The sequence below is a fragment of the Lagopus muta genome, chromosome 28 (genome assembly GCF_023343835.1).
Source record: "Lagopus muta isolate bLagMut1 chromosome 28, bLagMut1 primary, whole genome shotgun sequence".
Lineage (NCBI taxonomy): Eukaryota > Metazoa > Chordata > Aves > Galliformes > Phasianidae > Lagopus > Lagopus muta.
This window is the reverse complement of record NC_064460.1, coordinates 2,145,625-2,173,569: the sequence shown is the minus strand read 5'-3', so window position 1 is coordinate 2,173,569 and position 27,945 is coordinate 2,145,625. Positions and strand designations below refer to the sequence as shown.

The 27,945-nt window shown below is 47.6% G+C and overlaps 1 protein-coding gene across 3 annotated transcripts in view; it reads left to right on the top strand.

Moving 5' to 3' along the window:
* SCN8A (sodium voltage-gated channel alpha subunit 8) overlaps positions 1 to 26,114 on the top strand; it is a 52,539-nt gene extending 26,425 nt beyond the window's left edge. For all 3 annotated transcript variants that reach the window (XM_048928601.1, XM_048928600.1, XM_048928599.1), the window contains exons 7-27: positions 252 to 473; positions 860 to 923; positions 1,340 to 1,481; positions 1,947 to 2,153; positions 2,342 to 2,629; positions 3,374 to 3,733; positions 4,946 to 5,081; positions 6,718 to 6,956; positions 7,486 to 7,659; positions 8,192 to 8,548; positions 9,277 to 9,747; positions 10,155 to 10,272; positions 10,929 to 11,083; positions 11,475 to 11,648; positions 15,688 to 15,810; positions 19,224 to 19,508; positions 19,927 to 19,980; positions 20,297 to 20,434; positions 21,101 to 21,205; positions 21,742 to 22,012; positions 22,499 to 26,114. In XM_048928601.1, coding sequence (XP_048784558.1) covers positions 252 to 473; positions 860 to 923; positions 1,340 to 1,481; positions 1,947 to 2,153; positions 2,342 to 2,629; positions 3,374 to 3,733; positions 4,946 to 5,081; positions 6,718 to 6,956; positions 7,486 to 7,659; positions 8,192 to 8,548; positions 9,277 to 9,747; positions 10,155 to 10,272; positions 10,929 to 11,083; positions 11,475 to 11,648; positions 15,688 to 15,810; positions 19,224 to 19,508; positions 19,927 to 19,980; positions 20,297 to 20,434; positions 21,101 to 21,205; positions 21,742 to 22,012; positions 22,499 to 23,646 — 5,231 coding nt within the window. In that variant the 3' untranslated portion in view covers positions 23,647 to 26,114. The remainder of the gene's footprint in view (positions 1 to 251; positions 474 to 859; positions 924 to 1,339; positions 1,482 to 1,946; positions 2,154 to 2,341; positions 2,630 to 3,373; positions 3,734 to 4,945; positions 5,082 to 6,717; positions 6,957 to 7,485; positions 7,660 to 8,191; positions 8,549 to 9,276; positions 9,748 to 10,154; positions 10,273 to 10,928; positions 11,084 to 11,474; positions 11,649 to 15,687; positions 15,811 to 19,223; positions 19,509 to 19,926; positions 19,981 to 20,296; positions 20,435 to 21,100; positions 21,206 to 21,741; positions 22,013 to 22,498) is intronic.
* Positions 26,115 to 27,945: the final 1,831 nt, after the last annotated feature.

Genomic DNA, 27,945 nt, shown 5'->3' with positions numbered 1-27,945 from the left:
ATATTTCTTGGCCTCATATCGCTGCCTCACCCCCTAAACCAGTGATCCCAGGGCTGGCATGGGGATGGGTCATCCCTGCCATATATTGAAAATCCCAAATGCAAGGATGCTCTGGAGCAACGTTAGGTTCCCGAAACCCAACCCCTTTATGGCGGTGTCATTTTGCCACCCCTCAGCCATGATAAGGCACTGTATATATTTGGGTTTTCAATGACTCTGTGTTCTTACCAGCCTTGCTCTCCTCTCCACAGGCCTGAAGACCATCGTGGGTGCCCTGATCCAGTCGGTGAAGAAGCTGTCGGATGTGATGATCCTGACGGTGTTTTGCCTCAGTGTCTTTGCTCTGATTGGGCTGCAGTTGTTTATGGGCAATTTGAGGAACAAGTGTGTGATTTGGCCAATTAACGTGAACGAGACGTTCCTGGATAACGGCTCCCGGGGCTTTGACTGGGAGGAATACACCAACAATATGTGTAGGTATTTCTGCAGTGATGCTCCCTGAAACCTTCTTGTTTCACTTAATGCTGCTGCCCGGAATTTCTGAGTCTGCCCAACTTGATGCTATGAAAACCCCTTTTGTGGATGTTTCTCCATTTCTATAAACCTGAGTTTATTAAAGTGCCTCAGCTGAGCCCTTGGCTGAGGGTCAGCTCCTTCCTTTGGTTCAGCTCTGGAGCTGCTGGCACCCATCTGTGCTTTGCAGCATCCCCGTGCCTGTGCTAACGAGAGGGAGATTGATAAACTTACCAACACTCCAGTAGACAACGCTAAAGTTGAGGTTCTTATTGTGCTGTAGTATGTTAAATCCTCTACTTCCATATGTGTGGGCATGTAATCTTCTCTTTTTCATCTCCTTCAGCAAATTTTTACATAATTCCTGGTGCCCCTGATCCTTTGCTCTGTGGTAACAGCTCCGATGCAGGGTGAGTGGTTGAGCTTTATTAAGAGGAATGACTAATTGCCACTGATGTTCGCTAATGATGACAAAACCTTTGGAATGTTTCCTGTTGCTTTGCTTTGTTGGTCCTGGTGTTATTTCAAACGTGAAATGCAAATGTTTCACATCCCTTAATCTAATTACAAAGCCACTGTTGCTGTCTGTTGCACTGATGGGATGTGAGCTGGCATTTCTCGTGTCATCTCCGGGGGTTGGATGATGTCTGATGGCATTATTTCCTTCTGTGTCCAATCAGAGAAATAAGGGATGGAGGCTCAGAAACAGAAACCTTCCACGTGCCATTGCCTCCAGTTGGTTCTCACTGCTGACATGCATGCGATGGATTGACCGTACCCCTTTTGTTCCATCAGTGCCCTGACATCTCTTCCCTCTTCTCTGCAGTCAATGTCCAGAGGGTTACACGTGCATGAAAGCAGGACGGAACCCAAACTATGGTTACACGAGCTTTGACACTTTCAGCTGGGCTTTCCTGGCTCTGTTTCGCCTTATGACTCAGGACTTTTGGGAAAACTTGTATCAATTAGTAAGTGAACGCTTTGCTTCGGTGTTACGCAGCGGGAGAGTTAGGGGGAAAGACAAGGGAGAAAGCGTCCAGCTTTATTTGAGTCTTTCCTTGGAACTTTGCTGAAATGTTGTTTGTTTGTTTGCTTTAATTTCGTTTTGCTTTGTTTTGAAGGAGTTCAGGCTTTGAGTTTTGCTTTGTACTCCCAACTTCTTTTCAGTCTGCGCGCGTTGGATGATCATAAGAGGGATGTCACCTCCTGTGTTTATGGCTTTGAACATGCAGGGTCTTTGTGCTTCGCAGTGGAAGCACTGAGATTTTTTATATTCAGCACCACTGATATCTTAACTATATTCAGAAAATACTGTAATTTGCTTAGGAGCATTCAGGTTAAGAGACTTTGGATTGGCTCACATACATGCATCGCTCTGGAAGTGGCATTCCCATCTCCTTTCCTCTGCCCTCTGCCATTCTCTTTCCTTCCAGACCTTACGAGCGGCAGGAAAAACCTACATGATCTTCTTTGTCCTGGTGATCTTCGTGGGCTCGTTCTACCTGGTCAACCTGATCCTGGCTGTGGTGGCCATGGCTTATGAAGAGCAGAACCAGGCCACATTGGAGGAGGCAGAGCAGAAAGAGGCCGAATTCAAGGCCATGTTAGAACAACTGAAAAAGCAGCAGGAGGAGGCACAGGTGAGTGTTTTGATTGTCAGTTCTTTATTTGTTTGCATTTTTTTAGTTATCTGTTTCCCTGTTATCACAGTGATGTGTAATAAACAAGGCAGCAATGCTGTGGTTGGCTTTCTGGCATTCCCTCTTAAAGCAGCGAATGGAGTGTTGTTCATTGAGAAGCTCTGATTTATTTCCCTGTTCTCCTTCAGGCTGCTGCCATGGTCACTTCGGCAGGGACGGTCTCTGAGGATGCTGTGGAAGATGATGGTGGAGGGAGGATGTCTCGGAGCTCATCGGAGATCTCTAAACTGAGTTCCAAGAGTGCCAAGGAGCGCCGTAACCGGAGGAAGAAGCGGAAGGACAAAGAGCTGTCGGAAGGAGAGGAGAAAGGCGACAACGAGAAAGTGTTCAAGTCAGAATCAGAGGATGGCATGAGGAGAAAAGCCTTCAGGCTGCCGGATAACAGGATAGGAAGAAAGTTTTCCATCATGAACCAGGTAGTATTCGTTTCCTTCCTTAGTGTTTATGCTTATTTGTAGTTGGGATCATACTCTGTTTAATCCTGACTAGAACATCAGAAGGATCTGCCCCTACATTGACACGTGCAGGGGATCAGGATGTCACTCAAGGCCCAGGTTTGCAGCCCTGGCGTGGATTGCTGCTGAGATTAGTTGTTCTACCCAGATCAAACTTCTTCACCAGTGTAGCTCAGCCAAAAGTGAACAACATGCTCTGAGTGGTGGTGGTTGGTCCTGGAGAGGGAGCAAAAGCGCTTTCACAGCTCTTATCATAACGTCACAGCATGGTTTGTGTTGGAGGGGCCTTCACAATCATAGAATGATGGAATCATAGCATAGTTTGGGTAGATGGGGACCTTAAAGATCACAGAGCCATGGGATGGTTGGGTTGGAAGTGCCATCAATGCCCCCCAGCCCCATCTGCTGCCCTGGGCAGCTCCCCGCCCCTCATCAGCCATCCAGGTTCCAAACCACAGCCAGGCTGTGAGCACCTCCAGGGATGGGGCACCCACACTCCTTTGGGCAGCAGTGCTGGGGCCTCGCTGTGCTCTGAGCACTGAGCTTCCTCCTCACCTCAGTCTCCCCTCTTTTAGCTTACAGCCGTTCCCCCTTGTGATAGTACATAAAAAGTCGCTCTCCATCTCGGTTGCAAGTACTACAAGGTCACCACGGTGCTTTGCGTCCATGCCACTCACCCCAGTGCCCTTCATTCCCTCCTCCCAGTCTCTCCTCAGCATCCCGGGCTCCCCTTTCCTCTCCCGACACAACAGCAAGAGCAGCATCTTCAGCTACAAGGGCCGATTCCGCGACCCGGGCTCGGAGAACGAATTCGCCGACGACGAACACAGCACGGTGGAGGAGAGCGAAGGCCGCAGGGATTCCCTCTTCATCCCCATCCGCGGCCGCGACCGACGGAGCAGCTACAGCGGCTACAGCGGCTACAGCCAGGGCAGCCGCTCCTCGCGGATATTCCCCAACCTCCGCCGCAACATCAAGAGGAACAGCACGGTGGATTGCAACGGCGTCGTGTCCCTCATCGGCGGCCCACCTTCCAGCATGCCTGGCGGGCGCCTTCTGCCTGAGGTGAAAATAGATAAGGCAGCTCACGATAACAGCGCAAGGAGGCTGATGTGTAGCTAGCGTAGGCATGGCGGCCTTGTCGTCCTCCTCTGCTTCCCCATATGCCGCCCTCCAAGCTGTCTGGGCACCCCGACGCGTTGAGTGTTGGTTTGTCTGAGGCCGGTGTCTGTTCTGGGTTCCAATCCCCAACACTTCGGCTTTCCCCTTTCTTCCCTTAATCAGATTTATCATAACAGCTCTTATCATAACGTCACAGCATGGTTTGTATTGGAAGGGGCCTTCGCAATCATAGAACGATGGAATCAGAGTGTAGTTTGGGTTGATGGGGACATTAAAGATCACAGAGCCATAGGATGGTTGGGTTGGAAGTGCCCACCGCCTTTCTCTGGTCTTCCAAGAAAAGGGCTTGGAATGTAATAACCCTCAGTACATCAGGGTGCTTCTCATGGAGCTTTTTGCAGCCTTGGGGAAAGGGGGCCAACTAAAACTTCTTGCAAATGCTCTCTGCTGTAAGATAAACCTGGGAGCTTAAAGGGAAGTTGAGACGGCCATTTAGCCCTCACTAAAAGGCCTCTGAATCTTCAGAGGAAATGGCGGTACCTTGGAATACCAACAAGGAGGTTGTCTTACTATTGAATAGGTTGGGTTGGAAGGGACCTCGAAGATCATGGAAGCATGGAAGGGGTTGGGTTGGAAGAGACCTTAAAGAACATTCAGTTCCAACTGCCTTCCATGGGCAGGGTTTCCAACCACTAAGCCAGGCGCTAGGACAGGTTGCCCAGGGCCCGATCCCACCTGGCCTTGGACACCTCCGGGGGCGGGGTGTTGACTTTTTTGTTTGTACAAAGAAAAACCAGAAATCCTGAGTGTTTCCATCAGTCTGCAGGCTGTTTGAACCCACATCCAACTGCGGGTCTTTCTCAGTGCAGAGCCTTGAAGTATGTCTAGGGAAATACCTGAGGGATTCTACTTGTTTCTGAGCTGTTACAGTTTGAAGGGCTTGATTTTCCAAGGACAGCTGTTAACATAACAGGAAACTTCTTTAATTTAAATTTTTGAATTTTCCTGGCTTTTGGTTTTTCCTTAATTAGTTGGTCGAATTGGTATTGAGTAGCCTTCTAAGTGCATCAGCAACTCAGGAGAGTTACGTGCTGATAGCACGTAAAACACCAGGAAGATGAAAAGCTGGTATTAATCTGCATATGAATGTTGCAGGGTACAACTGAAATTGAAATTAAGAAGAAACCTGGTGGGTCTCTCTTGGTTTCGATGGATCAGGTGAACGCCTCCTATGGAAGGAAGGATCGTACCAACAGCGTGATGACTGGCTTGACCAACACCCTTGTTGAAGGTAGGTATGGGTTGGAGGTTTGCTTTTGGGTTTTATGAGTGTCTATGGATCGATTGCCCTCTCGTGGTGTGCTTTAGGAAGGCAGAGCACCCATCCACCAGGCGGTTGTGAGGGTCCACATCTGGTTTCCTTGTGCTGAGCAGGGCTGGACACACGTTGCCCCGTTTGCCCAAGGGGATGCTGAATGGTGATGCAGGACGTTGTGAGATGGTTTTGGGGTGGCTGGTATGACTGGACCGATAGCTGCTTGCTAATGTTGGCCTTCCTTGGGCTAGGAAATACAGGAATATTAGACTCAGGTCAGGGCTGGGTCTTTTAGAGCTATACTGCACAATGGAGATATTAATGCATTGTTTTTACCCACACCTGCTTCTTTCAAGCCAACATTAATACAAAAGCATTTATGAGACTTTGTTTTACTTGTTTTTAAATACAAGCCACGTGGGTGTGGAGGCAAAGACAACAAAGAGTTGTAATTTCACAATAATGAATACGCAGTTATAGGAGTAAGGTAATGGTTTGGGTGCTCTGCCATCTCCCCAGGGCTGGAGGGACCCTACTTTGCTTACAGCCATGGGGAGAAAAGGTTTGAGCTGCAGTGAGATCTCCAGTGCAACAGCTGTGAAGGGAGAAAGGGGCTTCTGCACGATGGAAGTGCACAGAGATGCAACTTCCAAGTATGTTATACAGGAGCCAGCAAGAAATGGTGAGCAGCAGCCGTATGAGGTTGATGATCTCAAATTCCTGCTGTCTCCTGCAATGAAACTGCATGAAAACTAAATATACTTAGAAACAGAGCAAGGCTCTTCTGCTGCTTTCCTCCTGCGCATACGCCTACAGGCTCCAGTGCTACGGTCCTCTTTTTTAACTTCAGAAATTCCAAGGCAACTCAACACTAGGCAACCAGAGAACCAATGGGAAAGGGAGCAGGGGTCCTTTCCCTTCCCATAAAAGAAACAGGCCTTCAGTGAGAACGGCTGTACAGCCTCAATAAAACCATCGCCAAAGTCAAAGAACGATGGGGGAAAGCTCCTGGTTTATTTTCTTTCTAAGCACTTGAAATAAGGCAGTTTAAAAGATGGACGCAGCGTTGTGCTTGGCTTCTGTACATGAGTGTGTTTTGCCTTAATCAGGTTATTTCTGCTCAGAATCCTTTGCAGCATGATGTCATGCATTTCCTCTTTTAGATCATGCCTGCGTTCAACACAGAATTAATTTAACTTCAAGTTATTTAAAAACTGGCACCAAAGGCAGCTTAGAATCCGCAGCTTTTATTTAAGCCATTTTACCTTGGTCAGTTCTGAGTTAAACATATCCTTTCATTTACAACAATTAGAGCTCATCCTGGTGGTCTGTGTGGTCGGCCATGGCCATCAGCTCCATTGCTTGGTAACTCTTTGTATTAAGCCATCACCACACAGCCTGGATTTATTTCTTTGGTTTTGGGTATTGCTGAAGGAAGAGAAGGCAAAATACAACTTTGCTGCAAGAAAGTTAACTCACAGTGCAAGCAGAGAGAGAGGGGAGAGGGTCAAGATGTCCAGGCTGGGAGCATTTTAGCCGTGCTGAGAGCCAGGACCCAGCAGGGATAGAGGGGAAGACTGAACTCTGTTGCTGTTTTCTTTTGTGACTGCAGAGCTGGAGGAATCCCAGAGGAAGTGTCCCCCATGCTGGTACAAATTTGCCAACACATTCTTGATCTGGGAATGCCACCCCTACTGGATCAAGCTGAAGGAGATAGTGAACTTAATCGTCATGGATCCCTTTGTTGACCTGGCCATCACCATCTGCATTGTGCTCAACACTCTGTTCATGGCCATGGAGCATCATCCTATGACCCCAGAGTTTGAACACGTGCTGTCTGTAGGAAATCTGGTAAGACAGTGTTGGTAAATATTCATAGAATCATTGAGGTTGGAAAAGGCCGCTAACATCACCAAGACCAACCCCAACCCAGCCCACCATGCCCATAACCGCATCCCTCAGTGCCACATCTCCACAGTTCTTGACCTCTTCCAGGGACGGTGACTCCACAGCTCCCTGGGCAGCTGTGCCACTGCATCTGCACTCTTTTGGAGGAGAAATGTTTCCTAATACCCAACCTCAACCTCCCTGCTCCAACCTGAAGCTGCAGTCTGTGGCAGCTTGGAGATGTTGGGTGCACCTTTCTGGACAAAATGCAATACTACCTAAAAATCCATCTGTAAATCTCTGGTATGCTGGAGTAGGTCAGTGAGATTTGTGTTAGTGAAGCTGAGAACTGGGGACAAGCACACGGCGTTGAATAGACAGTGTTTGAACTGTCACGACGAGTTGAAGGATCATCGCGGGGGCTGAAGCTCACAAAATGGACAGATGTGAATCTGTGCCCGTTCTTTTCTCTGTCTCTCTCCCAACACTCCAGGTTTTCACGGGAATTTTCACGGCAGAAATGTTCCTGAAGCTCATCGCCATGGATCCCTACTATTATTTCCAGGAAGGCTGGAACATCTTTGATGGATTCATCGTCTCCCTCAGTTTAATGGAGCTGAGTCTGGCGAATGTGGAAGGGCTTTCTGTGCTGCGATCTTTCCGATTGGTATTCATCTTCCAGTCCCTTATGAATGCTACTTACCTTATCTAAAGAAAAGGAGCGTTCCCCTCAAACTCCTTTTGTTTTGCTTTTGGGGAGGACAGTGGGTGGAGTTGTATCATTTTCTTGGTGTCTTCTTTCTTGGCAGTGCTGTTATGTTGTATGAAATCTGATGCAGTGAGGGATGACTTGGTGGTGTCTTGGTTCAGAGCACTTGATACGGGTGTTGTTTGACCTCGTTAGAACACCTTTCATTTCCTGTGGTCCCTTGAGATAATTTAACAAGTCAAATTTGCTAGGCTGTATGTGCAGCTTTTCCTTTGCTAATGGAGATCAGTATGTGGAGGAATACCTAAGTGCAGAGTACGCAGAATTGAACGGACAGAGAACTGAAGCAATCCCTATTGCCAATGATTTCAGCAGCAAGAGCAGGAGGTTATGGCTGCATGAAATTCTGGTTTATGAAGTTCTGCCTGATTGTGCCCTTTTTTTATAAACAGATGAAATTAACTGTTGTTTTTCTGTTTGTTTTTTGTAGCTGAGAGTCTTCAAACTGGCCAAGTCCTGGCCCACTCTGAACATGCTGATAAAAATCATCGGTAACTCAGTGGGTGCTTTGGGCAACTTGACCTTGGTGTTGGCCATCATCGTCTTCATCTTTGCGGTGGTGGGCATGCAGCTCTTTGGCAAAAGCTACAAGGAGTGTGTCTGCAAGATCAATCCGGAGTGTGAGCTGCCCCGCTGGCACATGCACGATTTCTTCCACTCCTTCCTTATTGTCTTCCGTGTGTTGTGTGGGGAATGGATTGAGACCATGTGGGATTGTATGGAGGTGGCAGGACAGGCCATGTGCTTGATTGTCTTCATGATGGTCATGGTCATCGGAAACTTAGTGGTCAGTAAATGGTTACTGATGGGCTTTATCATTTTCTTCTGGGTGGGGTAGAGCATGGGAATGCCTCAGGACAAGGACAGAATGTGGGGAGACCACGGGTCTAGGGTGTCTCTTCCAGTTTGGTTGGGGTCCTTCATGGCCTCTGATGGATGAACAGTCCTGTTGACTTTGGTAGTAAAATATTAAGGCTGTGCTTTGTTTGGCCTTAGCCAGTTGCCCACAAAAACAGCATCCAAGCAGATTGCAGAAAAAGCTTTTCGAATTCCAGGAGAGGAAGGTCCTGAAGTGCTAAAATAAGGCTGGAGGTTTCTTCTGAACTCTGCTAGTGCAGAGTTACTGTGTGCAAGAAGGGGCCGTTGAAGGGGCAAGAAGGGGCTCAGGCTGTCATGTGGGAGCTCAGACTGGATCAGGATGTTTCTCTCTAGACTTGCATTTTGTGAAGAAAAGTCTATGGAGGAAAACATAAGCAAGGCTGAAGCAGAGTTAATGGTTGTATATCTTACGAGTAGAGTTTGAGCCCTGTCTGAAAGGACTTGTTTCTCACTAAAGGGATTTAAAAACAGAATGAGCCCTGGAACTACCAGCAAATGTGGGCAAGGAAATAAATCTGGGAGCGATCCCTCAAAATGCCCCAGTGTGGCACATTTCCTTCGAGCTTTAGATGGGCCCAAGGTGGAAATCTTGCCCTCGTGTGCAGGCTCTGCCAAGTGTGACCTCTTCTCTTTCAGGTGCTGAACCTGTTCCTGGCTTTGCTGCTGAGCTCCTTCAGCGCAGACAACCTGGCAGCAACGGATGACGATGGGGAGATGAACAACCTGCAGATCTCCGTGATTCGCATCAAGAAGGGCATCGCCTGGATCAAGGCGAAAGTGCGTGAATTCATGCAGGCTCACTTCAAGCAGAGAGAGGCAGATGAGGTCAAGCCTTTGGACGAGCTGTATGACAAGAAGGTGAACTGCATTGCCAACCACACAGGGGCCGATATCCACAGAGACATCGATTATCAGAAGAACGGCAACGGCACGACCAGCGGAATTGGGAGCAGCGTGGAGAAATACATCATCGATGAAGACCACATGTCCTTCATCAACAACCCCAACCTCACCGTCCGGGTGCCTATCGCTGTCGGGGAATCGGATTTTGAAAATCTCAACACAGAAGATTTCAGCAGCGATACGGATCCTGATGGCAGCAAAGAGGTACGTGGAAATGCTGATTATCCATTCTTGTCGTTTTGACGCCTGAGCAACTGGAAGCATCTTGGGAAGGAGAACTAGATAGGTCCAGCACCAGACTTCTGTTTGCGTGATGATGTTGTCTTGCATCCAAGACAGAAGCTTCTTGTGCTGGTTGCTTTGTGGAGAACCGTGTGTACTTGTGTATTTACTTAGTGCATTTGGGTATGTGATTAAAGGAACCAAGTGAACGAGGTGTCTGTCCGTCCTACTGACGTGAGATGTAGGCTGGGTCACGGTCTTAATGAGGGCAAGTGAGGGAACAGCTTTCTCTACAGTAAATGCAGTGAATGACTTGCTGAGTCACCACGAGCTTCGGTATTTGGTGGGAGCTAATTATAGGTTGGAATGGGTTTTATTTTGTGTTCAAGAAACTGGATGATACCAGCTCCTCCGAAGGCAGCACCATTGATATAAAGCCTGAAGTGGAAGAAGTCCCCGTGGAGGCACCAGAAGAGTATCTGGACCCGGATGCGTGCTTCACCGAGGGTACGTTGAGTTAGATGGAACCTCTGAGCTGTTATCTGCTGTAAGCTTACCTTCAGCTTAGGTCTGGGGTTGAGTTTTAGCTTCTTTTGAGAGCCTTCTTGGGCCCTCCATCACAGCTGAAGTAGGCAGGAAGCATTTGCACGGTGAAGGCCTCGGAGATGTAGCTGCCATTGCTAAGATCTAGCTGACTTACAGGTAGGGAAAGCTGATCTTTTGCACAGTTAATGGGTTGAGTATTTAGAAGCAGAAGAATCTGCTTCTGGTTCTGTTTTCTTTTTTTTCCTCCCCTCTCTGTCACTGGCCTCAATGTCTTTCAGCAGCCAATTCGTTACAGGTATTCCCATGGCAAAGAGATTGTAAATGGCTCAAGGTTATTCTGTGGGCAGGTTCTCCATTCCTGTCCTGTCAAGTGCATGGATTTCTCACCAAATATAGCTAGCTGTTCAGGAGTTCTTGTTAATTTAGAAACAGAAATGATGGAAGTAATCCTAAAAACCCCCAAAACGCACAGAGTTTTAACTGAAACTCAGCACGCTTGATATTATGGGCATCCACATCAATTCCAGGCACTGAAAACGTTACGTTCTTACAGTATCTCATCCCCTACCCAACAAAATTTGGGGCTCACCCCTCCTTGTGCATCGTTCCCTTTCCAGGTTGCATGCAGCGCTGTAAGTGTTGCCAGGTCAATATTGAGGAGGGGCTGGGGAAGTCTTGGTGGACCTTGAGGAAGACGTGTTTTCTGATCGTGGAGCATAACTGGTTTGAGACTTTCATCATCTTCATGATCCTGCTGAGCAGTGGAGCCCTGGTGAGTGGCATTCAGAAGTAGCCGGGGGGATTTGGGAACTCTGTGTAGGAAACTTGGTGTAAAAGGGAACTGTGATGGTTCTTACTTGGCAAACAACAGATCTGCGTTGTGGTAAGTGCTGTACAAAAGCACTCTTTCTTGATGAGTTCGTTTAGTTTAAACCAAAAATGAAGATCCTGAGCCTGGATGTCTGGGTTCTGGTCGTATTTTGAGTAGAACTGTGGTAATTTGAGATAGTTGATGCAACTGCTAGAGCAGATGTATTGCGGTGCGTAAGGAATGTCATCCACTGCTCATCTCAGCATTGTTTGGATGAGCTTCTGGATTAATTGCCACGTTGACCCGTGGAGTAAATCTGGTGTGATGACAGGAGTACCTGGTTATTCCCCAGGCTTTTGAGGATATTTACATAGAACAGAGGAAAACCATCCGGACCATCTTGGAGTACGCAGACAAGGTCTTCACGTACATCTTCATCCTGGAGATGTTGCTGAAATGGTGTGCCTACGGATTTGTCAAGTTCTTCACCAACGCCTGGTGCTGGCTGGATTTCCTCATTGTGGCTGTATGTATCCTCTCTCCTCTACTTCTGATTGGGGGAAAAAAACACGTGTTAGTTAGCAGGATGTTGGGGTGATGCTTTCTTCTGCGGTGTCCTAACTGAGTCATGCATTTAGTGTGGATTCAAACCCAGATGTGTGTCCGAAACACGTTGGAGGGTTGAGCCCTTTGAGTACGGAGAGCATTTCCTGTGCAATTTGGGCATCTCAAGTGCTTGGATCCTCTTAAAAACATTGTGCCACATCCAGTTGTGAAGCAGCATTGTAGTGAGTGCCCCAAGAGCAAATAGAATACAAAAAAGCCTAAAAACCTTCCAAGGCTCTTGTTGGGAGAAGGAACCTTTTGAATATGATTCATTGATGCCAAGTTGCTGTTCAGCAACATTATCACACTGGAAATATTTCTGAGTAGGTGGAGGAACTATCCTTGGAATTCAGGGGCAGAAGTGACTCAGGATGTCTACATTTCCTGTGGAAAACTGACTTTTTTTTAACATATGTATATATATGTTTATATTACATTTTTTTCCTTACAAAAAGCTCTGCTCCCCATAACACCTTTCCTTCTTACACATCTCGAAGAAGTAACTCTTCTTTTCTGAAAATAACTCTGTCACTGCCTTAAGCACAAGTGCTAACATGAGAACCAATGCTTGCTGCCACCTATTCCTCTGTGCTGCTCTGGGGAGAGAGTTTGACAAAATGAAATCCTTTGGGGCGCAGTATTGCAGAGAAGAGCAGCTGCTCAGCAACAGAAATAACACTCGAGGTCCTTATGCTTCATGTTGTGAGTCGAATTCCAGCTGTTGGGAACGAGCAAAGTGCCATTTACAGATTGCACGGCGTGTGGTCGTGGCAGATTTGCAGAGAATGAGCAAGTGGCCGATGCAAGGAGCCTGAATTTGCAGTACTTAGGGCACATTTCTGTTTGCTTGCTACCATAGATGGGAAACACGCATGTTCTAGTCCACAAAAAATAAATGGGAATTCGAGATGCCGAAAGCTGTAGAATAAGCTGATGTTGCAACGAATGAGCCAGAGCTGAATGTTACTCAACAAAACCTCAGCTCTGCACGGTATCCTGTAGCTGCTAAACACGTTTTATTTTCAAATTCTTGAATGTGATGTTGATGGGGTTGAGTGGAGGCACGTGGCGGAGGCCGTAACGGATAGAGAATAAGACTTTGCATCATAACGACCCTCTTGAATGTTATTTTTCAGGTTTGGTAGCATTGTCAAATAACTCTCCTCCTCTGATCCCCAAAGCTTGCTGTGGGTGTATTTGTGAAGACAAAGTCTTGTTCTGGGTAATCGTGAAGGCTTCTGCTTTTCAGTCAATCTGGGATCCCTTTGGTCTGACATCGGTGCCTGCTGTGTCTTCTGTTGGAGTGTGCGAGAGAATAACACTGCAGAGGCCCCATGAAAGCTAGAAGAGCCTTTAGACTTTTTCCTGCCATTCTGATAGGTTCACGCTCAGGAATGAGGCCTTGTCCTGAGGGGAAGAAGCTCTCAAAGTGCGGATTCAGTGAAGTCTGTGTTTTATATAGGCAGTAACACACCTTGGTTCTGTATCTATAGACCACAGACCCCACAACCTCCAAACGCCATTTGACATTGGTCTCACCTCTAGCCCATTTTTTGGGTGATTCCTTGTACGCCTTCCCATTCTGTTTTGTTTTCAGCATAGTTTTTTATGTTCTCACTTTTCTGTGCGATCGGAGTCCCAACCTGAGGTGATGTGGATGTGCCAGGGTTGCATTGCCCTTGGTCCCATCCCACATAGGCTGGTTCTGTTTCACGAGGGCCTAGTTTAAACCCTTGGAACGCCCTTGGCATTGTTCTTTTTTCCAACAGTATAACTTAAAAAGCAAAGAACCCAAAGCGACACGGGGAAACCAAAGAGCCCTGTTGCCTTGTATTGTAGCATCTTGGTATTTAGTAGCATTTTGGGGCAAATGCAAAGATAGAAGAAGCACGAAGCACGCACACAGTTTAGCAAGGCAAAATCTGTGTCTTCCCAACGTCCCTTTACCAAAGAGATTGGAATTATTCTGCCTGGGGTGGCCTTAACCACGGCTGTGAAGATGAGTAGAGCTCATGTGCTGGTGTTGGGTGATGCGCTTGACCCACAGAGGGTAAGAGCTTTTCCAACCCATCGTACCAGCAGATGATTCTATAGGTCAGATGGTGTTGCTTTATGCCCCTCTGAGCCCTTGGTTTGGTCTTAGATATTGGGGGGGGGGAAGAGGATTTTCACAATTGGTGAAGGAAGTGCAGAGCAGAGAACAGGAATTCCTCTGTTTGTGTTTGTGTTTGAAATCTGAATATTTTTCCTGAAATATGTGGTGTTTCATAAGGATCATCTGTGTAATTGATGTCATGTTAGTATTTTAACGTCCTCTTTAAAAAAAGAGGGAGGGCAAATGGGGAAATGTCCTCTTCTGGGAAATAGGATCGAAACAAAAAACCAAGAAACCCACCAAAAGACACTTGCTAGAGGAGGCCTCATGTTTTTCCATTATTTGTTGCTGTATATCGATGTCTTTTTTTTTTTTCCTTACAAAAGATTGACATTTCTGTTCTTATCTGTGTCTGTAACGTGATGCCAGCCAGAAATGGAAGGTAGTGGGATGCTGATGGGTGGTGTCTGTAGGTGCTGTTTCATAGGGCCGAGTCACGCGTAATCCAATCCAAAGAGTTTCCCAGGGCTCACCTGGGGACTGGAGCTCTGCCCTAAAGGCACGTCCCAGCTCCAAAAAGAAATGGCCCCACGCTCCCAAGCTTTTCCTCAATGCAGTGAGAGCCTGGGCTGCACCAGTTGGCCAAAGGCAGCCAGGAATTCATGGAATCGTAGAATCTCCCAATCACAAGGTTGGAAAGGATCTACAAAAGTCCAACCGTCCTCCTGTCAGCATTACTACCACTAAGCTACTACATTCCTCATAGCATCATTAAGGTTGGAAAAGGTTTCCAAAATCATCAGCCGACCGTTGATCCATCCCCAATAAACCCTGTCCCCGGGTGCCACATCTCCACGGTTCCTGATCCCCTCCAGGGACGGTGCCTCCACCGCTCTGTGCCGACGCATCACCGCTCATTCAGAGGAGAAATTGTTCCTAACGTTCAACCTGATCCTCTCCTGGTGCAACCTGAGGCCGTTGCCTCTCATCCTAAACTCACGAGCGTGGAGCCTGGCATTGATTCCAGGCCGTAAGCAGGATGTGTTGTCTTCGTGGCATTGAAAAAGGGGCGGAAATGAACCGGTCCCAGTTCTGCTGCCGTTTTGGGATTAGAGCCTGAGCGACCATGCAATCCTGCATTCCCCCCATCAGTAAGATGCTGATCTCCCCTCGCCTTTCCCCAATGGAGGTGTTCCCCCAATGCTGCTTGGGTTTATGAGCCACCAGAGCTGGGATCAGCCGCCGTGGCCGCGTGCCCTCCGTTGGGTGCTCCCATTTTTCGGGGCCGCTCTGCCAGAAGCCAGCTGGGCTGCTTGCTGTGCAAACGGAGCTCAGGTGGTGCAGTGTGTGTATTTATCTGTATTCTTTCTCATAGGTACCTTTAACATTTGTCTGGCTTAATTTAATGGGAGCCGCTGGGATCCTGCAGACATTACAGGGCGAGGGTAAGGTTTTTGTCATCCGTTTGGGCTCTTCCTTCCGACAGACCCCTTTTTCTCCGTCTGTGTGTCTCTGCCTCTCTCTCACTTCTCTTTCCCCTATGTTCTTTTCTTATTGCCTTTCTCAACCGCATTATTTCCTTCCAGGTCGTTTCAGTCAAGTGAAGTAGGCAGCTGGTGTCATGTCTTCGGTATTTCTCTATGGGGGCCGCCCAGGCTGGCAGCCGGGGTTGGGCAATCAGGGCTAGGGGACTCGTGCTAACAGTCTGGAACCTTTTTTTTCTTTTTTCTTTTTCTCTTTTTTTTTTTTTCTTTCTTTCTTTCTTTGTTTTTTTTCCTTTCTTTTCCTTTTTTCTCTTTTTTTGTATTTTTTTTTCCTTTTCTTTTTTTCTTTTTTTCTTTTTCTTTTTCTATTTTCTGTGTAGGTCTCTTTAGTCAGCCTTATAGCTAATGCCCTGGGCTACTCGGAACTAGGTGCCATAAAGTCCCTTAGGACCCTAAGAGCTTTGAGGCCTTTAAGAGCGTTGTCCCGATTTGAGGGGATGAGGGTAAGATGCCATCAGCAGCTGATCCTTCTGCATGCCCGTGGAGCGGTTTTTTTTACGCATGCTAGAACTGATCAAAACGGGTGGAAAAGAGAATTCCAATCAGAAGTGTGGTGCAGCTGCTGACTCGATCACCTCGACCGTCGATGTCCCCCACCCTGCCCACCGCTGCGCACTCCCCAATTAAGAAAGGGAGAATGCATCCAGCTGCCTCATTACATTAATGACCGGCCCCAACCACGTGCCATTTGTAGACGATGTTAACACTTGGCTGTTCTCATTGAGCCTGGCTTTGACCTCTAGCATCCGAGGGGGCTTCTCAGCTGTAACTCTTCTATCTAGGGAGAATCACCAGGTGCAAAGAAGCAGAATTCGAACCGCCCCAGGCTCTCCGCCGCCTCCTGGGGGGGTCGGATGGAAAGAATCTCTGAGGGGCTGCCAAAAAATGCGATGCAGGGGGGGGTTGAGAGGCTCCAGGAAGGGACCAGCGGGGAGCTCGGCTGCTTGCAAAAACGGCCTTGGTTTAATTCCTCTTGTTGCACCTTGTTGTTCTCGGTCCAGTCTGGCGGTGACTGGAAGCCTTGTCTGGTAGTGAAGCTTTTTCCCTTTCCACTCCCTCCCTTGTACCATGCTTTGACGGTCCCCTGTCCTGTCGCCGTCACACGAGCCACGAAGCAAAGCATTGAACTTAACAAGCTTTCCTCAAATTGCTAGCCAGATTTGAAACAATTCAAAATTACTTCCGTGTCTTCTGCTGCTTTCCCGCTCCTATCTGTATTTTGGTGCCTATATACTTTTTTTTTTTCCCATTTGGGATTGAGACACTCTTAAGAACATGCAGAAAAAATGCATGTAAGTGAAGGGTTTGTCATGTGGATGGATTTCCCAGTTGCTCCTAGGTCAGTAATTTTGGTCTTTTTTGTTGAATCCCCATTGGCTCGCAACAGGAGAGATTATGAGAGCTAAGGTTATATTATATTATATTGGGGGTTGGACTCGATGATCTCTGGAGGTCCCTTCCAACCCCTACAATTCTGTCATTCTGTGATTATATATATTGAAAGAATAGGGGAAAAAATAAGAAAAAAGGGGAAAGAACATAGCACAAGCACAGTTCTACAGTTTGGGGTTTTTTTGCATGGTCTGACAAGAGGATCCCCCGAGTCCTTTGATTTCCTTTGGGTTTGCTCTGCTGTAACTGAGTGCAGAGTGCAGCACAGAAGGGGCCACAAACCGATGGGGAATCCCCAAATTCTGCAGGAAGTGGCCGAAAGAAGTGAGAGAATAAATCCAAAGAGGGTTATCTCTTCCACACTTCATTCTCCCCCTATTTTTTATTTTACTTTTTTTACCTTACCAGGCTCTGTGAGCTTCACGCTAAGCTTCACGGTACGATGCAACAACACAGGATGGCAGTTCCTCCATTGGCACCAAGCATCCGTGTGCCACTTCATCCCTTCCTTGCGCCCACTGGGCTCCTCTGTCCCTTTTTTGTCCCCATAAGCCAATAATGCTGTGATGCATTTCATCAGGACCGAAGGATTTTGCCCCCAGCACGCAGCCAGCACTGCTCTAATGAGTTTTATTGCCACGAAAGCACATGGTTGGTTTTTGCACGTGGTGCTCAGCAGAAGGGCTGCTGTGGGCACATAGGAATTAGTGCTAAGCCTGGAGGTATAAAAAACCCAAAGAGAAGTGGTGATTTGTAATACAGCATCAGGATATTCCTCGAGTTGGGAATTCCCATGACGGCAAAACTGATGCAGAGTTCTGACCCCGGGAACCCCATCAGTTACCAAAAACCAAAGGTTTTTTTTTCCTTTCTTTTTGATTTTAAGATGAGTGCTGCTGCACTGTAAAGCCAGAACCACCCTTCAGAGCCAGAGATTGGAAATGCCTTTGCAAAGGAAACGTGCACTGCAGTTCTTTGCTTTTCTCTACTCCGTAGTAATCTGCATTTTAAAGAGTCTGCTCTGCTCTTCAGTTGTTCAGGGAGTCCGACAGCAGTGCTGTGAAACATGCATGCCTTTTTGTCACTTGCTGGTGTTCAGTCTGTGCACAAAAGCCATGTTCCTTCGCTCAGATCTTCTTCAGTGGTGCACAAATGTCACGCAGTAATATGCAATGACGTGTAAATTTATTTTGGGAGGGTATAGTGCTTTCTTTTGGTGCAATCAAGTGGATATCTGGAGCATCTTAGAACAAAGAGGCACGATGCCGTGCTGGAGCGCATCCCATTCGGGCAATGGAAGCAAAGCCTTGTTATCTCTAGGGCCCGGCTCTAATCTTTGCCTTTTTAACCCTATGTAGACAAGGCATGAAGTCGTGAGGTCATTTGTTAGTTGTTGCATTGCTGCTAATTGCCTGGATTGCTGCTTTCTTCAGCTTTTCTCTGTGCTGGAGGGCAGGCACTCACCACAGAGCTCACTGCACACGCAGTGACTGCATCAAGCAAACAGATCTGATGGGACAGCGTCACACTGCTGTGCCAGGAGCGGTGGCATTGCTCTCTGTGTGCCCAAGCTCAGGCAGAGGGGTTGAAACAGTTTAGACTCTGCTCCTCTATTGAAGGAACCTGATTTAGGAGCAGATAATACAAGATTGAACATCCTGCTGCCATAACTCTGTTAAAAGCCCGGCAGCTTCAGTTTGCTCCCATGTTGGCCGGGGATGCTGAAGGATGTCGTGCTCCCAAATGAGGAGAGGCGAAAATTAGGGGCTGGTGCCCACTGCCGTCTTTGTGTTGGCTGCCATTGGAGGGAGGAACATGGCTTCTCTGTCTTCTCGAGCCTGCCTAGCTGCATGCTCAGCTGTCTGCCTGAGGTTGGCCTTGCTTAGTCACCCGGAGACCTTGTGAACAGAGCACTTCTGCCTCGGTCCCGTTGCCACCGAAGTCGGCGCCGCGTTGGGTGGTGACCTCGGTGGGAGCTGGAAGCGGGCGTCCACGCCATCACAGCCTTCTTTGACAGTGGGGAATGGCCGTAAGGGCCTCCGGAGGCCAAGAGCCACCAAATCCGTCAGCAAAAGCACCCTCAGACGCGCTCTGAGTGGGCTGCAGTCAGGAGCCAACGTGAGATCACTAAGCATCGATAATTGATGCCCCCATCTCCCTTTTGGGTGATTAAAACGATGGGAAAGAGAGAGATCGTTGGCCTAAAGAAGTGACTGATCCAAAACCAAACCCGGCAAATCCAACACTCTGTTTTAATTGGGAAACAGAGCTTCCGAGGTGGATTTATGAAGGGTTTTTCTCACAGCTTGGAATAAGTTCACTGCCAACTTCTGCGTGGAGTCGATGCCACCAATCTGTCCGTGGCCTTACCTCCTATTCCCCCCCCAAAAAGTGCTGTATTGATGCTTGCCATCTCCTGCCTCGTGTTTTGTACTGAAACTTTTTCCCACCCCTTCCAACACAGGTGGTTGTCAACGCCTTGGTTGGCGCTATCCCTTCCATTATGAATGTCTTGTTGGTCTGCCTTATCTTCTGGCTGATTTTCAGCATTATGGGGGTTAACCTGTTTGCTGGGAAATACCATTACTGCTTTAACGAAACGTCTGAGGAGCGCTTTGAAATAGACATTGTTAACAACAAGACAGACTGCGAGGCGCTGATGCCACCCAACTCCACTGAGATCCGATGGAAGAACGTGAAAATCAACTTTGACAACGTTGGGGCAGGATACCTGGCTCTTCTGCAAGTTGTAAGTGCTGCCTTCATCTCTTCCACAGTCGTGGTTAAAACAGACTTCTTCTCGTGTGTTCTCTGCTTCCCCCTCTCCTTGAAATAGAGCATCCCATGGATTCACCCAACTTTGGGCTGGGGGAAGAATCCCTGTTTTATTGTTCATCCATTGCTCTGATCTGGGTCCCCCAGCACCACAAGTGGCCCCAGCTCCGCTCTTTAAAGATTGTGCCCAGTCATCCACAGGGCTGACAGTAAACCTGCCCATAAATATTACTCAATATGACTTAAATATTAGTCTTTCCCTTTATGAGTTATTTATAAAGGGACATTAAAGTGACACAGCTGGCACAAGTCAGACTTGTTTGGTTTTCAAGTTATTTCAAGTAATTTCTGTCTAAGGGAACTTTTCCTTTGCTTTCTGCTTTCTTTGCTAGGCAACATTCAAGGGCTGGATGGACATCATGTATGCAGCAGTAGATTCCAGAAAGGTACGGTGCGTGGCCACAAGCACTCTCACCCCCAGCAGCTCGCACAGCTATTTTGCTTTCATAAAATCAAGAGTAAAAAGGGTAGAGCTGCGTTTCTATCCTGTATTTCAGTTTGCATAGCGTGGTTTTTCATTTGCTGGTGTTACTGCGGTAAGGTAAAAGGTGCTGAAGCAAATCCCCAAGAGAGCATTTGTTTGGTTGCTTTGTTAGGGGTGGGGAAACTCGTGATTGCCTGAAAATACACTGGAAAAAGATCTCATTTTGACTCTGTGGGTAAGATATCTGAAATATCATTTCCTTCTCATCTCCCCTTCAGCAAGAAGAGCAACCCAAGTACGAGGACAACATCTACATGTACATATATTTTGTTATCTTCATCATCTTCGGCTCCTTTTTCACTCTGAACTTGTTCATCGGTGTCATCATTGACAACTTCAATCAACAAAAGAAAAAGATAAGTGCTTGCTGTTTGCTCGTGGAGGTCAACACCCACTTGAGGAACATTGCCTCTCCATGCCAATGGGGTTTTTCTGCATCTTGAGGCCGAGGAGCTCCATCCCCAGCCCAGTCCCCCCTCTCTTAGAGCTGAGAGCTGCAGAACCACTGCGAGCTGAGGGCAACCCAAAGCTTTATATAAGAACTCAGCTTGGATGGAGCTTCTCCCTGGTAGCATGAATTTGCATATGTTTGTTTTTTCATTTGCTTTTCCTCGTCTGAAATGCAAAGGCTTGAAGTAAGATGTCTTCCTTGCCACTGTCATTTTCAGCATCTCTCTCTGCTTTTCTTCCTTGGAAGACAAGCTGAGGGTTTGCATGTACGGAGCGCTCGCTAAATGGCATCAGTTTTAGTAAGAACTGTGACACCTCTGCTGCCTGTTTATCACAAATCAGATAGAGGGGATGAGGAAGGATAGAACTCAGTAAAGCTCTATAGGAAAGAATGTTCCATTTTCTTTAAGGGAAAATTGGTACATCTTGGGTATTAGTGTAAGTTATTGCTGTCTAAAATAGCTGCCACCAACTTGCCATATGGCGGGTATCCTCATGACTTGCTGCTGTGTTCTTCCTTTCCCTTCTGGTGCTTGAACTGATTGTAACCAGTTTTCCTTTTGCCCCTTTACTTTGGAGGTCAAGATATTTTCATGACAGAAGAACAAAAGAAATACTACAATGCCATGAAAAAACTGGGCTCCAAGAAGCCTCAAAAGCCGATTCCCCGACCTCTGGTGAGTGCGTTAGAAAGGGAAAAAATGCACAACAGACTTCTGAAGGAGCTTCAGCTCCAAAAGCATCCTTTGTTCTAACTCATGCTGGACAGCACATCATCATCTTGACTCCTCTTAGCACTAGAGTAGGGTCTCAGGCCTTATGGTGACACCAGTTAGGACCTAGGCACGTTTCCCTGCTTTGTGAAAGGCTTTGCATGGTGAGTTCTGTAGGTAATGCCATGGGTAAGTCGTTACGGGTGAGTCGTGCTGCAGGGCAGAGCTGGCTGCTTCCTCCAGTTGTGATTGGAATTGTCAGCTTGCCTTTGCTCCCACCAAAGAACGAGATGCTGGTAATAGGGATACAAATAATAGCACCTTCCTGCCTTTCCCACACACGGAGTGATCTGTGGCTGGAGTGTGCCCTGAAATCTCCAAAGGGTACTGAGGAGCAGTGTCCTCATCTTGTGCCTCTACCGACAAGAAAGCAATCTGTTGGCTGATGGCAGATTTTTGTTCCAAGCTCTTTGGCTCACGGCCGCTCTCTCGTTGCGCAGAACCGCATTCAGGGAGCCGTCTTTGACTTCGTCACCCAGCAAGCCTTCGACATCGTCATCATGATGCTCATCTGCCTCAACATGGTGACCATGATGGTGGAGACGGACACGCAGAGCAAGCAGATGGAGGACATCCTCTACTGGATCAACCTGGTGTTTGTCATCTTCTTCACCTGCGAGTGTGTGCTGAAGATGTTCGCCTTGCGGCACTACTACTTCACCATTGGGTGGAACATCTTTGACTTCGTGGTTGTGATTCTGTCCATCGTGGGTGAGTGCAGCACCCATTTTTCTTTCTTGGTGTTTGCAGAGAAGGTGCATTCAAAGAGAACCTGTAGGCACCTGGACTTCTGGCTTCCCTTGTCACCCGTGGCAGTTTGGCAGCTCAAAGGCCCAACTTGCCCGCCTTCCCCCCTCTGTCCTGGTGTTCATTTCCAGTGGTATGGAGTAAAACACTTGACAATTACTCTCCTTATCTTTAAAAACAGACTTTTTACTCACCTCCTTGGAATGTTATAATGCTTACCGACCACTGAAAATAGCATTGCAGCACTTCCTACATCACCATGTGATTTGCACTCTTGCTTTCTGTTTGGTTGGGAATTGAATTGAGTGGTTTCCTCCAAGTTTTTGTTTTTAGTGGCTAATCTGTGAGATGCCTGTAACCTCCCAAACGCAAGTTATACAATTTAGGGATCGTTTAAACCTGGCTGGCCCAAACACGCTGACAAAACCCAATCCTTTTCTTCTTCTTCAGGAATGTTCCTGGCCGAAATCATCGAGAAGTATTTTGTATCCCCCACTCTCTTCCGAGTCATCCGCCTGGCTCGTATCGGACGTATCCTGCGTTTGATCAAAGGAGCCAAAGGGATCCGCACCTTGCTTTTTGCCTTAATGATGTCTTTGCCTGCCTTGTTCAACATCGGCCTCTTGCTCTTCCTGGTCATGTTCATCTTCTCCATCTTCGGCATGTCCAACTTCGCCTACGTCAAGCACGAGGCTGGCATCGACGACATGTTCAACTTCGAGACCTTTGGCAACAGCATGATCTGCTTGTTCCAGATCACGACGTCGGCTGGCTGGGATGGCCTCCTGCTGCCCATCCTAAACCGGCCTCCGGACTGCGACCTGGACAAGGAACATCCCGGGAGCGGCTTTAAGGGGGACTGCGGCAACCCCTCGGTGGGGATATTTTTCTTTGTGAGCTACATCATCATCTCCTTCCTGATCGTGGTCAACATGTACATTGCCATCATCCTGGAGAACTTCAGCGTGGCGACGGAGGAGAGCGCGGACCCGCTGAGCGAGGACGACTTCGAGACCTTCTATGAGATCTGGGAGAAGTTCGACCCCGACGCCACGCAGTTCATAGAGTACAGCAAGCTGGCGGACTTTGCCGACGCTTTGGAGCATCCTCTGCGCGTCCCGAAGCCCAACACCATCGAACTCATCGCCATGGACCTCCCTATGGTAAGTGGAGATAGGATCCACTGTTTAGACATCCTGTTTGCCTTCACCAAACGCGTCCTGGGGGACAGCGGAGAGCTGGATATACTGAGACAACAGATGGAGGAAAGGTTTGTGGCTTCCAATCCTTCCAAAGTGTCTTACGAGCCCATCACCACCACGCTGCGGCGCAAGCAGGAGGAGGTCTCGGCCGTGGTGTTGCAGAGGGCTTACAGGTCGCGGTTGGCGAGGCGGGGGTTCATCAGCCGAAGACCCCTCCCCACCAAAATGGAGAATGGAGGAACGAACAGGGAGAAGAAGGAAGGGACGCCCTCCACCGCCTCGCTGCCGTCCTACGACAGCGTCACCAAACCCGAGAAGGAGAAGCAGCAGCGGGCGGAGGAGGGAAGACGGGAACGGGCGAAAAGGCAAAAAGACGTCAGGGAATCCAAGTGTTGAGGCAGAACGCTGGGATTGTACAAACCTAGGGGAAAATTAAAAAAAAAAAAAAAGAATTATATCTATATTTGCAAGCGGAGAAAAAAAAAAAAAAAGAAAAAAAAAAAGATTGTTTACAAACTTGGTGAAATATATCCATACAGAACAGCTGTGGAGACACTTAACCTGAAGATCTTATACCAAACGTAGTCTGCTTTCCTGTGTGACAGCGTTGCATCTAAAGCAGTGACCTTCCACCTGTTTAAAGGACCCCTGTGTGAACAAACGTTTAAAACAAAGCAGGGAGAAAAGGAAAAAATATGGATTTTTCTATTGTTCAGGCAGGTGGATACTGCATGTTCCACATCAGTCAATGCAACTTAGGACAAACAAGCAAAATAAAAACACACACACACACACAAACACACACACAGAAATAAAACCCGCTGCTGGGATTCATATATTTTCCAAAGCAGCCAAAAAATGGATTTTATTTTCCCATTTTGTTGGTTAATTATTGAAAGAAAACCCAGAAGTCACGATGTTAAGGGGTTTGTTCATGCAAAAGTAGATTTGCATTTAGTTAAGCAGCAAAACAAAACAAAAAAAAAAGGAAAAAAAAAAAAGAAAAAAAAGAGGAAAAAGCGAAAACAAGCGAAACAACGACAAAAAAAAGAAACTAACCACCCATTTAGCCCATGCCATTTAATTAATTGTCATAGTTTATTTGATATTTATTATCTGCATTCTACTTTCTACATGGGCTTTACTTGGTTTGGGAGATGGGGTAATCGGGAACCTTCAGCCTGGAACCAGCTCAGGCTGAGCCCCCAAAAATAAAAGTGCTCGTTCAATGCATAGAAACGATTTGCATGATGGCATGCCGTGACCAGGAACCATGCATGAGGAACCATTAAACCACGAGACACTCAATAATCTGTCCACAGCAGTGTGTTAAGCCATAAATTCGAGGCACTCCACTGACTTACCGTACACTGTATTTGGAGATTAACGATAATCGTGCCCTTCACCGGTACTGACCCGTTCTCAGCAATCTTTCATAGACCTGCCAGTAGGAAACCAAACAAAACAAAAAGAAATGAAACAAGCAGGTGAAATCCGTGTGTGTCTGTTTGACGACGCGTCTTTCTTTTCCATCCTGCCATCTTTTTTGCACACCGAAATAGAACTCGACTCAATGCTGCTCTGGACCCGGTCCGAGGGGTGACGTTAAGAACTGGGAATGGCTTTGTTCTACTCTTGTCACTGTAAAACCAAAATCTAGGGCTCGAATACCAGTCAGCACGTTGATTTGTGTCCTGCAATAGTTGTCGTTAGCGTTAATTACGGTTCTGCCTCCATCCTGCAGCGTAGACTCGATTTGTTGGGTTTTTTTTTCAGTCTAGGGAAAAGTGCTGAGGACTGGAAGGGGTGGGGGGAGCTGGCAGCACGCAGCCCCCCAGTAGGGCTGGGGAAGGGGCCATCGCTCAGCTGTGCCGTGGGGTGGAGGGGATGGCAGGGAGCTCCGAGCCCCTTCTGCTCCTCCATCAGCGCTGCGTCGGCGCAGCGCGGTTTGGTTTTCTTGCTTCCGTGGCCACAGCGGTTTTCATTGTGACGATTCTGCTGTCGGTTGGTTGTTCCGGATTTCTTTTTTTTTTTCTTGTCTTTCTTTTTTTTTTACTTCTTTTCTCCCCGTCTGTTTCAAACGAAAGGCAGCACGTGCCCGTGTGGTCAGTGGGAAAGCACCAGCCCGGGGGTGCAGGGGGAGAGCCGGGCGCCAGGTGCCTTCACCTCCTTCCCATTTCTTCCACTTCCATCGAGTGGCGAACTCGAACGGCCCTGCAGGGTGGGTAGGAATCAGAGCTACCTCTTGCCTAGTCTTCTCGCTGCAGCAGCAACCGATGCCACAGAGGAGAAGCCCCAACGTTTCTTTCTTCCTAACGGCCGCGGCGTCCTCGGCACCCGACCGCCGCTCAGTGGAGGTTCGTTCTTCAGGGCCGGGATGGGTTTTCTTCCAGGGTAGGAAGGGCGGCGACGGCTGAGGGCCGAACCGAGGGGACCCCAAAGAGTGGGAGAGCCAGGAGCTGGCGGTAGCAGCAGGACGGAGGTTGGCATCATCTCATGGCCCAGCGCCGTGCGCACGGAGCCACTCTGCGCCCCAGGAACGCGGCGAGGAACCTTTTCTGTCCCGTCAGCTCTTTGCCCCAGTTGCTCCTAGGATATGATGTACAATAAAACAGAGAAAACATACATATGTACAGGCTACATTGTAAACAGCACAAGAAAAGAAAAAATAATAATAATAATAATAAATAGCTGAAAAGTGTGGTTGAACTTTTTAAGAGAATATTATAAATACTGTAATATATCATTTTATTTTATCGGCATGCCTTTTTGTAAATACAAAGAACTACAAAAATAATAGAATGGCTTCTGGCTTATGCCATTGTCCATGTTTATTTTTATTTTTTTAATATCTTTTTTTTTTTCCTTAGACTTTAGATAGCCAGTAAACGTCCCCCAAAGGAAAAAAAAAACAACAGAAACTTAAACCCTACCCCCCCAAAAAAATAGATTTAAACAACAAAAAAAGCTTTATTGCAAATGGACTTTGCAACAGCAGAAGTATATATTTTTGGGTTCCAATGTGCAATAAGTCGACCACTTCTATGCAAGATTTGGCTAAACTTCATAGTTGTTCTTAAGCTGGGCCATTGACTCGCAGGCGAAGCTTGGTGCAATTAGCATTCCTGCTGGCAATCCCGTTCCGCTACTCAGTTCCTCTAAAGGAAATCCCTTCAAACTCTGTATATATATTTATTTTTTTAAAACATCAGATCCACACCAAACGAGAGGTCGGAGGTGGCGTTAATTGGTGGCAAAGGAAGAGGAACGAAGGGTTTCTTCCTCTGCTCTCCGGCTGAACGGAAGGTTCTGGGTTTTTGGTGCGTTCTCAACCTCTTCGTTTCCTGCTCGGGGCAGCCAGTGCCATCAGCCGCTGCAGCCGATGGAGCTGCGTTTCTGGACATCTTCACTGGGTGAAGCCAAGGACAGAGGGGAAACTTTGGTCCAAAAGCACGAAGGACGTCGGTGTCTGAAGTCAAAGGCGTCCGCTGGGATTTATATTCCAGATTCAGGGTTATGGGAACGAAGCTGAGGGTGTTGTTGTCCGTGGAAAGGACGTAGCCAAAAAGCCAAGACTACAGCAAGTAGCTCTCTTCCCTCCCCCCGTGTCCAAGTCCTCCCTTTTCGGTTCATCTGTTACTGTGTAAAAGAGCAGAGGGGAAGGGCAAAAAGGAAATACCGATTTAAGCTGCTTATTCACTTTTCCTGTTCACCTTTTTTTAAAAATATAGAAGCCAATGTCGAACAACAAGAAGAAAAACTCCAATAAAACCGTGATGTTAGAGGCCACACCAGAGTTCGGATTATTTAATTTTCCGCCGCAAAGAAAAAAAAAATAATAATAAATTGTTAAAGCTGTAAAAGATCAATAGTGAAGATTAGTGTATTAGAAATTGCATGGTGGCTCATAATGATCTTACCCAACGTGATTAAGGATTACGTTACTATAAGCCAAAAGACAATAAAATAAACGTTACCCTTTTCACTGTACAAGGTCGGGTTGTCTCGGTGTCCCAGTTATTTGCCTGCTTGTCCTCTCCGTCCTTCCTCCAAGGTCTTCTTTGGTTTGGTTCGATGTTGACGCGACGACCGCAGTGAGATGCTGGGGTTACGTTGGTCCCTCATCTCCCATCTCTCACATCCCTGGAGATGGGCGCCGTGGTCAGGGGGCATCAGGTGCCCACGTCCCCAGCACCCCCTGCCCTTGGCCTTGTCCAGGTGTGGCTGGACGCCTCCAGAGCAAGAGGCACCCAACCAAGGATGGCGCCATCCCCCATCCGTTGGGCGCTTCCTGCAGGATCGCCTCTTTGCTCCCTGCTCGCTCCAGGAGCTCAGATCACACATTTTGGGACATCAAAGGACGGAACCCACGCATGGCACAGGGCCGTAGGATCATAGAATCCCCCCCAAGGTTCTGCTGCATGGCCTTGCTGCCTGGTCCCAGAAGGGGATGAGCTGCTCCTCCAGGGGTCCGGATCTAACCAGGAGTTGTTGCAAGGCAAAGGGCCAAGGGAGAACCTTGCAATAATCAATTCTCCTTGTAGAGTTTTGGTCCAAATTATTCATCAGATAGAAATATCAAATATTTGTAGGTCTCTATTTGGTTAAGGTTGGTGCCTTCACTCTGCTCCCAGCTTGGTCTGAACGCTGTTTCCTATCCCTGTCACCTCCAGGTTTTTTTTCTCTGCTGTTTTA